An 18,461-nucleotide genomic window follows, 5' to 3' on the forward strand; every position below is an offset into this window, starting at 1 on the left:
CACTAACACGGTGTACTAAGGACGACACTTGACACAGCGGGGTTGTGTTCACTTTAACAACGTCTAGTGTTGGGGTTTTATCTGGTGGGAAACAGCCAACTGGGGTTATGTGGAGCACACAACCTCCGCTGTGACCAAACAACACCATAACTAACAGTATAATGTTCACACCCAACACCACAGTTTAGTTTTGTTATGTGTTTTCTATATGTTGCTGCCTTGTGAAACACCCATGTTGTCCCTCCTAACTCATGTCCCTCACTACCAGGTAATTCAGTACTTACCGAGACGAGTTCTAACACAGGAGGTCTCGCTTCTTACCTGTCAACAAAACAAACAAACATTAATAAAAATTATCGAACATCTTAACTACACAAACACACCAACATCCTGATGACCCAAACACTGTAATAATATATACATCTGAGACGGTAACAATACGTATGATACAGGTACAGTACAAGGAAGCCTGGCAGTAGAGGACCTTAATGAGCGCTGGCCCTCACAGTGTACACGGCCAGCCACATACTCCACCAGTGGGGATAATATATTGCCTAACAAATACAAACACCATTTCCCACATTTTTTTTCACTTATTTTCATTAAACAATTTTCGCTTTATTGCCATACACCCGCGTTAGGGATACACACGATGTATTTAACTTATCCTCACTTGTTAAAACAGACACATCCATCCCCCTCCCCCCCTACCACACACACTCCCTTCAGAGTCAGTTGACGCGCGGTGCTAAACTTAAGCCAAAAAGAAACTTCAACCCACAATCTTCAGGTAAGCTGCTGCCGCCACCAGAGTTCAACTTCAATCGTCGGTAAAAGCAAGTGAATTCAATTACGAAGTTGCCACAAGCTTTACCAAACTCCCGTGTGCGTCTGTCTGCCACCAGCGCCATTCCTCCACTCCTGATTGGGACAACCACACTCAGCTGAGAGCTAGTTAGGAGGTCGGTTTTAACTTGCTAGATGGCGTTTGTTTACGTGTGTCACAGTAGACAATGTTATTCTACTCAATTAGTTCAGCAACAGTTATTTTGGGATTGGGTTAGGTTAGGTTAATAGGACAGCCCAAGACACCACACCCCTCACCACAGCCCGGCACATCTCACCTCCCTGACCAGCCCCGGGAAGGTGTTTGTGTATCCTTCCTTTACCGTGCACGACTATTCTGATGCCGGGAAAAATAATAATAATTTCATGGTTATGGGCCTTTAAATTCACCGTCTTGCCGGAATAATACCAACTGGTTTTTTCTGAGGAGGTCGTTGTCGTAACAGATGCAATACGCCCCCCCCCCCCTCTCTCTCTCTGCCTCCTCCCACCGCCCCACACACCCCCACACTGCCTCCCACGTCGTCACTACCGTCTCATACACCCCCACACTCATCACCACCACCCAGATAACACCATCGCCACATCCACACAACCACCATCACCATATCCACACAACCACCATCACCATATCCACACAACCACCATCGCCACATCCGCACAACCACCATCGCCACATCCACACAACCACCATCGCCACATCCACACAACCACCATCGCCATATCCACACTACCATCACCCACACCCTGACTGGTAACAAAACCACGACCTGCCTTCTGCACTATGTCTAGTGTTACCTGTATATTTAACACAAAAGATGTGCACTATACTTCACAGCCACACCATGCACACAATACTTCACAGCCACACCATGTACACTATGCCTCACAGTCACACCATGTACACTATACTTCACAGCCACACCATGTACACTATGCCTCACAATCACACCATGTACACTATACCTCACAATCACACCATGTACACTATACCTCACAACCACACCATGTACACTATACTTCACAACCACACCATGTATACTATACTTCACAACCACACCATGTACACTTGTTCAGTAATCCTGTTGAAGAATTAATCTTTTACCAAGTAATTTAATGCCTCGTGGCGTCAGCGTCCTACAATCAATGTCAGTTTGTTTACTGTGCACCGAACAGGTTCCGTGATGGGCCCAGGGTAGGAAGAGTACCGCCAGGGTGACTAAAAACGACGGAAATTGACAAATAAAAAAAATCAGACCCATAAAACAAGCGGTGTCCCGACGTCACCCCACAACAGCTAAAAAACTTAAATGTCGACGAAAAATGTGGGATAGAAACTTGGCCCCCGAGCGGATTCATCCAACTCAGTTTCAGGGCAGCGGACAGCTCTCTCAACTACGGTCACCAACTTTACGGTTAAAAAAATAAAAGATATGTGTTTCCTTAATCTAAAATGAAGGTTATAGTAATACTTGGGTCCTACTTCTTGTCCGGAACACAATAATTCTCTAACTTTTAACATATTCAACAAATAAAACGTCCCGTGTACCGAGTCTCTCTGACACATTTATGTGGAGTAAAATGGCCAGAGTTTGGCCTTTCAATATACTCAAGTGACATCAACTTGTGCACTAACCTGGTCCAGATGCCTCCAGTCCCCCACGATACAGATCCAAGACAACACAAACGTTCCCTCTTACCAGCCTCACGACCCTAAACCTACCCATACATTCCTTGCCTTCTATACACATACACTGTAAACCATTATATACTGTAACAGGCGGTAGTTATAAATTAAGTTAAGTGTGTGTGTGTGTGTGTGTGTGTGTGTGTGTGTGTGTGTGTGTGTGTGTGTGTGTATAACTCGTAGTGGAGCAGGAAGGAAGGAGGGCGGAAGCTGTGGTGCCTCATGGTCGCAATGGTAATATTATTATTATTTCAGTTGAGTCGGTCACCTGGCGGGGCTCCTGTACCCTGGAAAGTCTCTCACTGACTCTTTAAATAAACGTTTGTTGTATCTCGAGGATATAAATGTGTTACCGTCTACGGGTTTTATGAAAGAGGAACCTTGATAGTCGTTAACTTCACAACCACTACTCGGTTTTATTCCCGTTGTAATACCCAATCTCTCTCTCTCTCTTAACATCTCTCTCCTTCACTTAAATTTGCATGATAATTCTTTCCATCACTTGACAGTTTCTTAACTTTCGTCATTAAACAATAAAAAAAAAAAACTTCACAAACTTCAAACAGAAAAAAATTAATTAAAATAATGTCTTTAAGGCTCAATGTAGCGTGTGACTCCTAAAGTACATCTTATATCGTCAGAGGCAGGCAGTGTGTGTGTGTGTGTGTGTGTGTGTGAGAATGGATGGGGGGAGGAGGAGCAAGGAGTCAACACAAAAGGAACAGAATAAAACAACATTGAAGTATAATTAAGAGAGACAGCGACATCTAGAGACGGACGAGAAACTAACACACAAACAACAGACCAACGAACAGCACACAAGAAACAGTAATTTGTACCTTGTCTGTGTGTCTGTTAACCCTCCCCTCCCCTGATACAATTTTTACAACAACCAACACAATAATAATCCACTGAACTCAAGTCACACCACGTCTCAACACCCAACACTAGCGGAAGCACATAACAGCACATACAACACCGCTAGCACATAACACCGCTAGCACATAACACATAACACCGCTAGCACATAACACCGCTAGCATAACACCGCTAGCACATAACACCGCTAGCACATAACACCGCCAGCACATATAACACCACATAACACCGCCAGCACATAACACCGCTAAGACATAACACTGCCAGACGCTAGCTAGCACATAACACCGCTAGCACATAACACCGCTAGCACATAACACCGCTAGCACATAACACCGCTAGCACATAACACCGCTAGCACATAACACCGCTAGCACATAACACTGCCGCTAACACTTAACACTGCCGCTAACACTTAACACTGCCGCTAACACTTAACACTGCCGCTAACACTTAACACTGCCGCTAACACTTAACACTGCCGCTAACACTTAACACTGCCGCTAACACTCGACCTTAATCCCTCCCTCTCATAATCCTTTCTTAAGTGATAACAATAGTGGCTTCTTAACCAGGGAGAGGTGGGACCATTCAGCGCCGGTAAGAGTATTTCTAGTGGCTCATTACACTCTGTTATGGCGCTGAGGAGAACTGTACCTGTATCTAAAACTGTATTTCAGTGTCGGAAGAATATATTGTTTACAGTATTTAATCAATTCATTTCCGACTGACCTAACCTATGGATGTTTTTCGTGAGTGAGAGATTTTTTGTCGTTTCTTTTATATAGTGTGACGTAAAGCGGCAAATGAATTCCTGTTTAATTGGGTTGTTCCTTGTTTAATTAAGTTGTTACGCGTATAATTGTATTGTTACTTGTTTAATCTGTTTGTTCCTTGTTTAATTTGTTAGTTAATTAAACTAATGGACTTAGAAGGGAAGTGAGGCGATCTTGAACACAACCCCACCGACAGACTGGCTTATGGCGGCGGGTTACAACTGACAACTTCTACCACTATTATCATACCTTATCACTGCTTGCACTAATCCACAGCTCCACCTTCCCTCATACTGGCATGTTGGAAGCACCGTGTTGGGATTACGCTAAAGTCTGTCTTTACTGTGTGGTGTAACGAGGCGACAGTGTGCAGTGCTTCCAGTCGTCCCTTGATGTTTGTGTTTACAGAGTCCCTTGAAGCTTGTGTTTACATTCTCTTGATGTTTGTTTTTACAGTTATTTGATACTTGTGCTTACAGAATCCCTTAATGTTCGTACTTACAGTAAACACACACATCAAGGGACCGTGACTACACCTTGCACCCCAGGAAGAAGGCCCACAGTACCACTCCACCACCCTCAAAACTAACCCTACGATACATAACCATAACCACGATATATGTTAATAATAATAGACCCATTACTTTACCCCCACCTACCCTTCGTGTTTACATCTTACCATTAGTATTACAACCTCTACTTATTTACTATAATATTTTAACAACAAAGAAACTTATTTAAGCCTTCTGGATGGTGGGGAAAAATTCACATATCGCGCCAAGTTTGAGCAAAACGACCACGTCAGCGGGACCCTGTGACAACCACCTTCTGTATTGGGCAAGTTTAAGGCAGCGTCAGCAAACTAATTTACGGCGGTGAAGAGCGAGATTTATGGTGCAAAAACGACGTCACAGCCAACAGGGAAGGAGCCACATGCCCACCCCCCCTATACCTCTCTCTGTGGCCACCCCTAATCTTCTCTGTGGCCACCCTCTACCTCTCTGTCCATCAGCCTACTAAGCTACAAGTCACGGTCACTATGAACGCAACACAGTATCCATATACACACACACACACACATAGTAGGAACGAGGTAAACATGACCCTAAACACACACACATAGTAGGAACGAGGTAAACATGACCCTAAACACACACACACATAGTAGGAACGAGGTAAACATGACCCTAAACACACACACACACATAGTAGGAACGAGGTAAACATGACCCTAAACTCACTCACTCACTCACTCACTCTCACTCTCTCTCTCTCTCTCTCTCTCTCTCTCTCTCTCTCTAAAGCTATTACAAACTTTCAATAGGCGGTCGGGATCCCTCTCACAATTCATTCTTTGCGTCATTTCTTTTACCAATAAGTTCACGACACCCAAATTCTGGCCTCACTGAACACTAGTTAAGGGAAAAACCTACAATAATTCGTCTTATACCGAAATGTTTAACGTAGGAAATATCTCACCAATATGATTCACAGGACAAAAACACCAAGACCCACCACAACAAAACACGGTCTAGGAAAGTGATCGGAGGGAAAAATGTATTATAACTTAGCAATTTAATAACTTTTTGTGTTATGTGGAGTGGCGGGTCATCCTTCTGGTGATAACGGCTCCTCAGCGCCACACCGGCCATCACCACCACCAACAACACTGACAATGTAGTTTATTAACATTATTCACAAATTAGGAGAAAACAGCATGAGCAACGCTAGGTACTAAAAATAGCCTACTTTTGTGAAGCGGAGGTAACTGACGGACAGACACACAAACAGGCAGGCAGACAGATAGACAGGCAATCACTCACATCAATACACAAGCAAACATTTGTTGTGGTGATGCATGTTATTTAAATATTTTACACGAACATAAAAACAAAAACAAAAAGCTATTCAACGTGTTATATATATAATGGAGAACAGGTGGCAGGAAATGTTCACATCAATCCTGTGTGGCGGGGGGAGGAAGGGTAGGGGGAGGCTGGGGAGGGGTAGGGGAGGTTGGGGAGGGGTGGCAGGGGAGGGGTAGGGGAGGTTGGGAAGGGGTGGCAGGGAAGGGGCAGGAATGATGGTTTCTAAAAACAAATGGGGGAGGGAACGTGGCTACCAGGTCAGCCGTGTAGCAGTTCACAGAGGCCGGCCTCTACCTCCCGGGAGAAGAGCTCGACCAAGGCGCCGCTCCCGGGACAACAACCTGACGTGTAGACCTTAAGAGGAAGACAGCTACTCCCTCACTGACACTCCCCCATCACAACCTCCACTACCCCACTGTCACAACCCACAACCTCCACTACCCCACTGTTACAACCCACAACCTCCACTACCCCACTGTTACAACTCCACAACCTCCACTACCCCACTGTCACAACCCACAACCTCCACTACCCCACTGTTACAACCCACAACCTCCACTACCCCACTGTTACAACCTCACAACCTCCACTACACCCCACTGTTACAACTCACAACCTCCACTACCCCACTGTCACAACCCACAACCTCCACTACCCACTGTCACAACTCACAACCCACTACCCCATTGTACAACTCACAACCTCCACTACCCCTACCTCCACTACCCCACTGTTACAACCTCACAACCTCCACTACCCCACTGTTACAACCCACAACCTCCACTACCCCACTGTCACAACTCACAACCTCCACTACCCCACTGTCACAACCCACAACCTCCACTACCCCACTGTCACAACTCACAACCTCCACTACCCCACTGTCACAACTCACAACCTCCACTACCCCACTGTCACAACTCACAACCTCCACTACCCCACTGTCACAACTCACAACTCCACTACCCCACTGTCACAACCCACAACCTCCACTACCCCTCACAACTCAACCTCCACTGTCACAACTCACAACCCACTACCCCACTGTTCCACTACCCCACTGTCACAACCCACAACCTCCACCACCCCACTGTCACAACCCACTACCCCACTGTCACAACTCACAACCTCCACTACCCCACTGTCACAACCCACAACCTCCACTACCCCACTGTCACAACCCACAACCTCCTCTACCCCACTGTCACAACTCACAACCTCCACTACCCCACTATCACAACCCCATTACCTCACCGTCACAACCTACAACCCATCAGACCAATGAGAAAAAATACCCAAATTATCCCATAAATATAAATACTTTAATACTGTTCCATCTCTTCTGGCAACAGTATTTTGTCATGTTATGGTTTAATTACTTTGGCTACTTTTTTTTACAACTTTCTATTTAAATTTGTGGAAAGTTGACACAGTGATTGGTTGAGCGGGAGAGCTGGCTGGGGGAGGAACGAGCTGGCCGGGAGGAGGAACGAGCTGGCTGGGAGGAGTGAACAGTAAACAAACACACTGGAGAAGTGGGGGGGGAGAAGGGAGGGGGGGAGGGAGGGAGGAAGAGAGAAGAGAAAGGAAGATGGAGGAAGGAAATAAAGAGAGGAGAAGAAAGGAAGGAATGCACGAATAAATAAACGAAGAAAGAGGAAGAAAATGAGACGAGGAAGTGGAGAAGGAAGGAAGGAAGGTAAAGAGAGGTGGCGCGGGGTGGAAGGTGAATCAGGTATGCCAATTCCTTCACAGTAATCAATTCCAATAAAACAACTTTCGATAACATTTGGTCGTAAGTAAGATGGAGGCATAACCAAGGTGCGCGTGTGTGTGTGCTCTTGCCACCCCTCACACTCAACACACACACTCAACACACACACTCACAGTGACACCACCAACAATACTTAGGACACCTTCACCACCAACCTTTGCTATCACCTCCACCTCCACAACAACCACTACCTCACCACAACAACCACCACCTCACCACAACAGCCACCACCATGTCCCATCTCCTCCAACAAACCTTTGAGAGAGAGAGAGAGAGAGAGAGAGAGAGAGACAACACGCGTCCTACGGTCACCTTTCTTCCCTATATTACTATCACTTATACCAAATTCAATCTAGCAAATGGTGAAGCCAATCCCCGGGTCAACAATGTGAAGGTTATTATGAGTGTATGGGACGGTGACTCTCCCCCTTCCACACACACACACGGTTGATCAATAGTTCCTCTTACTGCTTGCTACCCCCCACCCCATCTACCACTACCCCCTGCTTTTTATTCTTCTCCTCCCCTCCTTCCAGCATGCACTTATTCTTCCTTCCCATTGTTTTGTCTTTCCTCCCTTCCTCTCCTCTTCCTTCTCTGTGTCCCATTTTCCTCTCTCTCTCTCTCTCTCTCTCTCTCTCTCTCTCTCTCTCTCTCTCTAAACACGTAAAACTTGATTCAAAACTTCACTTTACGCAGACAGTAGGAAGCGAGAAGCCTGGATACAGCTGGTACAGTGTAGGGAAGTTGGGGCCCTTGAGAGCAACACGACGGCGAGGATGATGGTACCAGCCAGCCACTACCTCCTGCTGGTGCTACGTCGTGTGGCAGCCGTGTGTCTAAGATGCTGCTACTACCACCATCACTATTATTACCATCTGTCGCTTACCAACACCACTACTATCATCACTATTAACCAACACTACCCACCACTACCACCATCAAAACCACTATATCCCATCACCACTACAGCCCACTACCACTATTACAACTCACAACCACTACCACAATCCACCACCACCTGTTTGTATTGACTGACAGGATCATCAGGTGTACACAATCAGTGACCTGACAGGACTCACCCAGTGTAAACATTGCTTATTATTGTTTGTATGTAAAACGTTCATGTGTATGTGTTGTTTATGGGGGTGTGTCCTGGCAGTGTGACCTACACTGTATACACGCTGAGCTGGTCTAATACACCGTGGAATTTACATATCAACCCAGAATGTTTGTCTCGTGGGCCTGGTCTAACTACCACAGACAAAGGATAGGTTAATGTCCCCCCGAGGTAGTGAGGCAGTAAATATTGAATCCGGCACCAGTTAATCACCCCTACATCAACCATCCCATCACCACACTCAGCATTTCCCCATAAGTGGTTGACAACAGAAGCATAAAATAACCACATTTCTCTCTGTCTTCTTAATAAATTCCGTGAAGAAATAACTCGGTGAGAAAGTTTTCACTGCACAAGTAACTTGATGTTTCAGAGATTTAAAAAGTCGTCCAGTGTCACTCTCCGACACCCGCGCCACCCAGCGTGAGCTATGGCTCCACCGACCAACATTTGTATCCCGGTGGCTGCTGAACCATCTAAAATGTCACCATGGACCAGCCCTAACACATAATAATGGCACCATGTCAACACACCTGGTCGTTCACAGCAACACTGGGACAAATGGCTTAATTGCCCCACACCGACCATACACCAGACCTTCAGTAAGAGAGAAGAATGCTTGTACTCGACAGCCTTCACTTTCCCAGTCATAAAGTTGGGTACCCATCCTCAGAAGGGTGAACAAAGGGTGCTCGGGGCGCCCCTCGACGAGGATAAAGTGCATCTTATCAGGTTGCGGCCACCATGAGCCTACCTTTAAGAGTGACGGGGAGCAGCAGAGGTGCGGGGAAGGTCGTACAATGCCTCGCCTTAGGTATAATACTTTTGATAAATACCAGAATACATTACCTCAACAGCCACACCTGAGGCTGCCAGAAAACGTTGGCCGGATATTAGCACGTCATTTGGGCTGACAGGTTACCTCATACGTATGCTAAATAACACCTAACTACCCACTGCCGGGCACACTGCCATCCTCACTACTACTACAACCTGCCATTACACAGACTTACGAGATATGCCGCCGTTCACTCCAATACTCGACCTCACGACGAACGGATAACGTAATGACCGTGAGAAACGTATTAAAGTCATTACGGTCGATAATCACCCAACACCACAACAACTAACAACTAGCAGAAAGTTGACTAAGCTGACGAGGTTATGGAAATATTACAACAACAACAGTACCCCTACACCCCACGCCCTGACACCCACACCCTTCACACCCTGAAGCCATTACCGGAAGACCTGGCTGTGTTCCCACCTTCAGAGTCGTTCACTTGATCCCCCTCAACGCCTCCGCCGCCGCCTCCTGCTGCTCCTTACTCCTCAACACAAACTGCCCCTCATCCTCTACCTTGTCTTGCCATCCCTCTTCTCTCCTCCATACTACCTTACCCCCTCCCTCACTCCAACAATATTACCTCCCTCCCTCACTCCCTTCCTCCAACAACATTACCCCTCCTCTCTCCCTTCACCTCAACACTCTCCCTCACTCCAACAAGACCAGCATATACACCCCGTCTCCCGCCCCCTATCCTGCACACACCAAACAACTTGTGTCAGTAATCAAATTCTCTGACTTGTGGCCTACGCTAGGAGAGAGTACGTTTGCCTGCATCAACAAGAAGCTGGTGAGGTCTCTCTCTCTCTCTCTCTCTCTCTCTCTCTCTCTCTCTCTCTCTCTCTCCTACGTTACCAATTTAAACACACACACACACGCACACGCACACGCACCTACCTTGTATCGACGTAGCTACACCACCATCATCACCAACCTATGAAACTGACGTAAACATAAAATAATATGTAAAAGTCTTCCGGAATAATAACAGTCAACAGAATGGTCGACAACACAGTCACTCTTCACCCGAGATATTGTGTTCCCTTCACCACCATACTGAAAATTCCTACGACACACACACATTCTCTCCACTTCCTTCATTCTTTCTTTCCTTCCTTCCTGCCTGCCCTCCCTCCTTCCCCATCACCGAGATAAACGCACATAATTAAATACAGTTGAATACATTATAATTGTTATGTTGTTGTTGTTTTTATTTAAGACTTTAGCTGCTTCTGTTTCCAGGGTCATTAAGCACTGAATATAAGTCTTGTTTACATTACAACAGAGTTTAATACAAAAATTTTTAAATATTCTGTCTACATATCAAGCTGGTAAGTAGGAGAGAAAAGGGGTGAAGGAGGGGGTTGGAGGGGGGTGAAGAAGGGGGTTGGAGGGGTGAAGGAGGGGTTGAGGGAGGGTGAAGGAGGGGTGGAGGGAGGGTGGGGAAAGAGTGAGGGGTGGGAGACGGGATGAGGGCGGAGACAGAGTGAGAGTAGGGAGAGGAGGTGAGGGTAGAGGAGGAAAGGGGCGAGGGAAGTGAGAGGGAGGAAGAGGGGCGAGGGAGATGGAACAGTATACAATGGGGGAAAAGTGTACAATAGAGGGATAAGGAGGGAGAGAGGATATACAATGGAGGAGGAGGAGAGGACATAATGAAGGGGGATGGGAGGGAGGGGAGAATGGGGAGGAGAGAGGAGACAATGAACGGAGGGAGGGGGAGGGGGGAGACCCAGAGTAGGGACAAATGGTTTGTCACCAGAACAAATGTTAGGTAATAATGTCACTGAAATATGAAGAGGGAAAAACCTGTCGAGATACACAGAAAAAATGTCTTACTGTAGGAGTTTAACATAAACACTTAGGACCGTATAAGATGGAGTCACGAGATGGGAGACGACGTCACTATGTAAACAAGATTGGCGGGGTGATTATTATTAAGTGAAATCGTCATATTAAGTTCAATTTGGTCTCGACAGTTCAGGTATAACTTTTGCCAAGGATCTCTCTCTCTCTCTCCCTCTCTCTCTCTCTCTCTCTCTCACACACACAACACTGACAAATGTCTGGTTGCCGCTGCCACGACGCTTCATTTACTTCTTATCTGTGTAATGGTGAAACTGTCGTGGGGAAGATGCTACCTCGATGGATAGCCGCCGTCACTACCACACCCTGTACTGTGTGTGTGCTCTCTCTCTCTCTCTCTCTCTCTCTCTCTCTCTCTCTCTCTCTCTCACACACTGAGTTACAGCGAAGACACACATTCTCCCTTCCGTCTCTCAATTACAGTAGAGAGAGACAGACACACAGACAGACAGACAGGCACAAAACACCCCTCCATGTATTCTGACGCGACCGTAAATCTCGGTGTAATAAGCTTAAGGCCACGACGCTCACAACAACTGTCTCACACCCAGAAAACATAGATGTATTGGGTGGGTGGGTGTAGAAGTGGGTGGGTGGGGGATGAAGGAGGAGTAGAGGGTGGGGGGGGTGAGGTGGGTGGTAACGAGGTGGATGAGTGTGGGTGGGGGGAGAATAACGAGAGAGAAATGGGTGAGTAAGGGGAAGGAAGGGAGAATAAGGGGAGGGGAGGGAAAGTACTGGGAGGGGAGCAAAAATAAAGGAGAAAGGGTAGAAAAAGGTAAAAATAGCAAAATAATTAAGGAAGAAAACAATATTAGAAGAGTAATGAGAGAGAGAGAGAGAGAGAGAGAGAGAGAGAGACTATTATTTTTTTTTGTCCCTACGTTTTCCCTATCTCACATTTACATTAACTTCCAACCCGTCACCATCACACGAGACACACCAGCGGCGGGGAAAAAAGTACCCCAAAAACTATCTGCTAGGGAAAAAATGGTGTAGACATGCCATGGCGGGTGGGGGTGTGGTACAAGCTGCACTACATCACAAACACCCGGGTACGCACACACGGTCATAAGCCCGATAACGGATACAGGATTATTTCGTACATGTATTTAAGATAACTGAGATTTGCATAATAACAATAACCAAACCCAAATTAACCTAACCCTCACCTAATCCAACCCAGTCAAACACAACCCAATTCAATGTAACCTAAGCTAACCCAAACCTACCCAATGCAGTGTGTGTGTGTGTGTGTGTGTGTGTGTGTGTGTGTGTGACCTGGCTATTTTGAGTATCTTTAACACCGACACATTAATAACGGTAAGTAAAAAATTGACTCCAGCCACTAATTGCCTCACCTGCACACAAAAGTTCCCAATGGCCTTGAGTTTTGTTTTCTATTTCCATCATAAAAAACATAAATTTAAAACTTTTGTTAAAAATCCAGAAGTGATTCGAGCCAATAATCCTTTAACGGGCAGACTTGAGGCATCAACAGCCTCGCCTCCAGCCCTGAATATTGTATACAAAAATATTCATCCACCAGTTTTAGATATATGGCCTCTAACTCCCATGATTACTAAATAACTATTGTTCTGTACTACTAAGTGCTATTGTCTATTACTAGTTCTATTAACTACAAATGGTATAATCAATACCTTATACAGTAGTTCTGCCACCTATTGTACTGCTATACTAGAGGACTAATGCCTAAAACAAACAAACAAAGGCTAGTGTACCAGACCACTGCCCTACTGTACACCCTCATCCCTCCCCCCACGCCCCAACCACCACACAAGTTCTCTAAAGTCTTCTTCATCGACAGTCGACCTATACACTACCCAGTATCACAAAGAATTTTTTTTTACCTTAACAATGCTAAAATAGTCACTTTATCTTTAAATTCAGTGAATACAGAATACCAGAGCACATATACACAGTACAGTATTATAAAAGACAGTGCCAGCACAGGCAATAAATAGCACCTTTCATTATCCTGCATGTAGTGATGACAGGTTTATGAGAGCTACGTACATACATTGCTCACCTTAATGTAACAATGAATTTCTTTATGACATGACGATCAGCTTTGTTGATTTTATGATAAGTAAAAAATTCACAGAAAGTGTTAAATTCCTGACCCACAACTTCACAATAAACATAAGGCTAGTTCACACGTCAGAGTGAAGAGAGGGTGTGAGTAATTGAGCGACATTTATAACCCAGGAGCAACACATCCACTATTATAACGGAAAGACGCAATACCTGAGAGTGAGTCAACAATGAGCGCGTATGGGTAAAGTTTGGCGCAGAGCTTATCAGCTGCGACCATCAAATAACTCAGTGGAGGGAACAACGGCTGCCTGAAGGAGATTGGCCTGACGAGGCTACTTTGTGAAGGCCGCCACCGCCCCCACCAAGACTATGACCACACACACACACACCTACAACTGTGACCACAAGTACAACACAGTCACACACCCACAAGAAATAACAACACACCCACACACCCTCACCTCCACACACGTGCACCACACACACACACAGGAGACAGTAGCCCAAGTTATCCCTGCACCATCAGTGTCAAACACCACCCACACACTCGCCACTCACTCCTACCCTTTTCACCTCACTTCCCTAATACCTCAGGGTAAATGTAAAGGACATCTCGGACAATAAGACCTGCACCATTACTACTCTGCCAGCACGAACGATGGCCAGGGCCTGGAATTCCCCTCCACTCTGCAATGACAATCTTACAAGAGGTGCACCAAAACATCCCCTCCTCCTTGCAGTCGTCTTTTATGGTATGAGCATTAGTGTCAGGGGTAACTCAACACCGAGGATATCTGCGTTGTGGGTGAGAACGGATTCAGGCTTACTATACAGGGACTCAGGCAACGTAATGTGTGGATGGTCACCCAGGCAGTGTCCAGTCTCAGCATTAAGAAGGGAAGGCTCAGGAGAAGTTAGGGAGGATGTGAGCTGAGATATTCATCTTAAAAACCACCATAATGAACACAGTCCATCTCAGTCCGCTCTCTTAGTTGCCAATTCCTTCTTCCTGACCGCCTCGTATTTTGTGGGAATCATGGGTGTAGCGAGCCAGTGACTGTGACTCCCATGCATTTTGCTAAAGCAAAAAAATAACATTTCCTTTTCTTTCATCACAATTATCACATATGCTTTGATTTCATCACGTGTAACACCAGCAGACTGGTGCAGCGCTTGTGGACATTTCACGATATAATTTAAGCAAACGAAAAAAAATATGACATCTTATGAGCGACCAATTAAAAACGAACAGTAAATCTCCAAATGCAAGTGGTGCTGCCAGAGACACAGCAGTAAAAAGAGCCATATATTCTGGTGGTGGAAAGTGGGTGAGTGCTGCCACCCTGGATGGTGGAGAAGGGGTGAGTACCGTCATTGGTGGTGGAGTAGGGGTGAGTACCGTAATTGGTGGTGGAGAAGGGGGCGAGTACCGTCATTTGTGGGGGGGGGGTGTGAATACCACCATGCTGGGTGGTGTAGAGGGGTGAGTTCCTCCACTCACGGTGGGGGGAAGAGAAGGCGAGTGTTGCCACTCATGGGAGGGGGAGGGCGAGTCATGGATCATGGGGGGATCAACAAGATTGTCACACTGACCCTGGCACTATCTACACACCACAGACAGCCTCTGCATCTCCTCCACAGTAACACATATGTAGGTCTACACTGACAACCACTACCATTTCACTTGACCAAGTTACAGTATACTTGTAAAGAATGCAAGTGTTCACAACCACACTGTACTGGGCCCACCCACACACTTCCCCTGAGAAATGTTCTTTCTCTTGTTATGAACTTTGTAATAAAAATAGGTAATATTAGTGATGTACAGTATTATCATCGGTTAGTGGTCAAAAACCACATCTTCCTTGATTATATAACACTATGTAACCTGAAGATCATTTATTTCTGGACACTCTATGCAGAGCCTCGGGGAGATGCAGTATGATGCGCTTCTAATTGGTACAGAGTTTAATTTAACTTGATTATTTGGGATTGTGTTTATTTAACCCACCCAGCCTGCTGATGGCACTCTCACATCCATCTGGTTTGACCATTCATTAATCTGGAGGGGAGGGGAGGAGAGCGGACAGAGACCTTATAATTAATGTCCCGTGTGGCAGCTTCACCGGCCACAGTCGAAGGCTCCGCTTCCTCTCACATGATAATTATAATAGATCCCGCGTGTGTTTGTTTACACTAAATCCAACATGCGGTATTATCAATAATTCAATCAGGTCAAATATAACTACAATATATATACTACAGGATGATGGAAGGGGCAAGGAGGTGGTGGGGTCACCTCTTCTCCCAGACATGAACAAAAAAATTTTCTCTAACTGGTGATGTGAAAAATCATCTAATTTCAGCATCATTCCCATCACCATTATCACTTGTTCCCATAACACATCACTATCCCCATAACACCACATCACTATCCCCATAACACCACATCACTATCCTAAAAAATATAGTTATAAAGGATTACACAAAGATTTAATGCAATACCCAAAGATTAAAGACATTACCCCTAGATTTATTGCATTATACTAACCATAATTCACTATCATGTACAATGTTTATTGGTGTGAGGCCTGGTGGATCCCCTCCCATCGCACACACACACCATCCACGGGGACCTATGACACACCAAGGGGTTATTTTCTCAATGTATCTTATAATTTTTTTTCCGGGACAGCTGGCAAATAAAATCATCTGGCTAGCATAGTCCAAATACAACTACAAGACCCTTCCTCCTCCTTTCTCCACCACACTGAAATCCCCTTCAATCTCCTCCTCCTACCACACTGACACTCCCCTCCTCCTCCTCTTTCTAGGCTAGCACTTGAGGTACTGGATGGGTGTGGCAGCTCCCCTCGTGTTCAGGAACCTCACATCCCCCCACCACCAGCTGCTGAATATAGCAAATTGGAAGCTTCCACTGGTGAAAATCTTCATGTAGAAATTGGCTGGGTCATTAGTGTGATCCAGTGGCCCATAAAACTGACAGTAATGCAAACTATTAATGCTTTTAAAATGTTAATTGTGCCATACCTCTCCATTTTCAGCTCATTCATTTGAGAGAGAGAGAGAGAGAAAGAGAGAGAGAGAGAGAGAGAGAGAGAAGAGAGAGAGAGAGAGAGAGAGAGAGAGAGAGAGAGAGAGAAATCATCACTCCACATGTACCATTTGTATGTTATGTTAAGAAAAATAATAGTAATAATAATAATGTTTCATAAATAGTGACTGCAACAGCTATTTGACCTAATGTCAGCACATAAATTACACATAACACAAAAAGAGTACGGTAATTGTTCACCATCAGCAATTGTAACTTCAATGTTACCAAAATACAACTGTTATATTGTACGATTTCCACAATTACGGTAATTTACACGTACTTTAGAAAACATGTAACCTCAAAATAACGCTTTTAAACATTATTATTATAATTCAGTATAAAAATGTCCCCTCCGTTAACTGCCTAAAGTGTGAGTAGTGTTCACAAACTGTGTTCCATAGACAGAGTTGCCACAGTGAATAAATTTCCAACACATTTTTGTACTTGACATTGTAAAATAAAGAAAAATATGTGGCTAACCTTTTATATAATGTTAGGAAATAATATTTTTAAATATTTTTCTGATAATTTAGATTACAGTATTTGTCGAAAGAGAACACGTGTTACGGACGATATAAAAAATACAGTACGAAAAATACACTCGCAAGCCTGGCTGGATGATGCCATCTAGAACTAAAGTTATGCAGCCCATCATCTTATCACGCTCAATCTTACCGCTGTTTTCTACATTTTCAAATTCTATGTCGGACATTTCAACGCTGTATTTTGACTTATAAACATGTTATTGTAACATACTGTACTCCGTATTAAGGAAACAGATTCAGATTAACTAGAGGAAGTCTCATCCTCTTGTTCCACTACTACTGACATAAAGAAGTATCTTACGTTTATCTGTTTCTCACAAGGGGAAACAATAATGTACACTTTTTTTGTAAAGTGTTACCTGTAATTCTAAATACTATCACCTCCAACTGCATTTACAACATATGTTACATAAGCAACATTAAATAAATGCATTTAGCAAATTTTTATTCTATGAATGCTGTAATTCGGATGGGGGAGACTTCGAGATTGTCTAATTAACGAGGTTCTTGTGTAATTCAGCTTTTCAAAAATGTCTCAAACTAGTTTTGGGTCACACCCCCTCAGTCTGGAAAACACTGCAGTACAGTACATACGAGTAAATTTTAACAGATGAAATAAGTACTGCACAGTAATGGTCGTACTGTACTGTCCCACTACACTACATACAAAACTGCACAGAACTACGAGAATGACAACATTGCACAGTGCTTCAAACTTCATGGGTGTGTACTGTACAGAATAATAATAAAGCTGCCCTTTCCTAATACTCTCAGTTTATATTATCTGAGCTAGAATTTGTTTCAATAACTACAATGTTAGTTTATAAAAGTCTTGCAATGTTGAACACAGCAAATTATTTCACCTTTAAAAATCTCGTTAACTATAATCAGACTTGACACAATGTTAATCACTAAATTCTCCTGAAATAAACTGGTAGTGTAAACAAGTGAGGGATGATGCCTCACATACACACTGCCACTTTAATGAACTACAGTAATTAATTTTCTCCTGCCAAATAACTCACTTCTTTGGGTTCCAAATTTTATGATGCAATCAAGATTTCAGTTGAACATAATGCA

The 18,461-nt window shown here is 44.6% G+C and overlaps 1 protein-coding gene across 1 annotated transcript in view; it reads right to left on the reverse strand.

The window, feature by feature from the left end:
- Positions 1-295: 295 nt before the first annotated feature.
- The window catches only part of LOC121854734 (neural-cadherin-like), a 36,083-nt gene continuing 17,917 nt past the window's right edge, over positions 296-18,461 (reverse strand). The window contains exons 16-18 of the mRNA XM_042349471.1: positions 17,427-17,535; positions 782-921; positions 296-321 (exon numbers count right to left, since the gene is read on the reverse strand). Coding sequence (XP_042205405.1) covers positions 296-321; positions 782-921; positions 17,427-17,535 — 275 coding nt within the window. The remainder of the gene's footprint in view (positions 322-781; positions 922-17,426; positions 17,536-18,461) is intronic.

Source organism: Homarus americanus, unplaced genomic scaffold (genome assembly GCF_018991925.1).
Source record: "Homarus americanus isolate GMGI-L3 unplaced genomic scaffold, GMGI_Hamer_2.0 scaffold53233, whole genome shotgun sequence".
Taxonomy (NCBI): Eukaryota; Metazoa; Arthropoda; class Malacostraca; order Decapoda; family Nephropidae; genus Homarus; species Homarus americanus.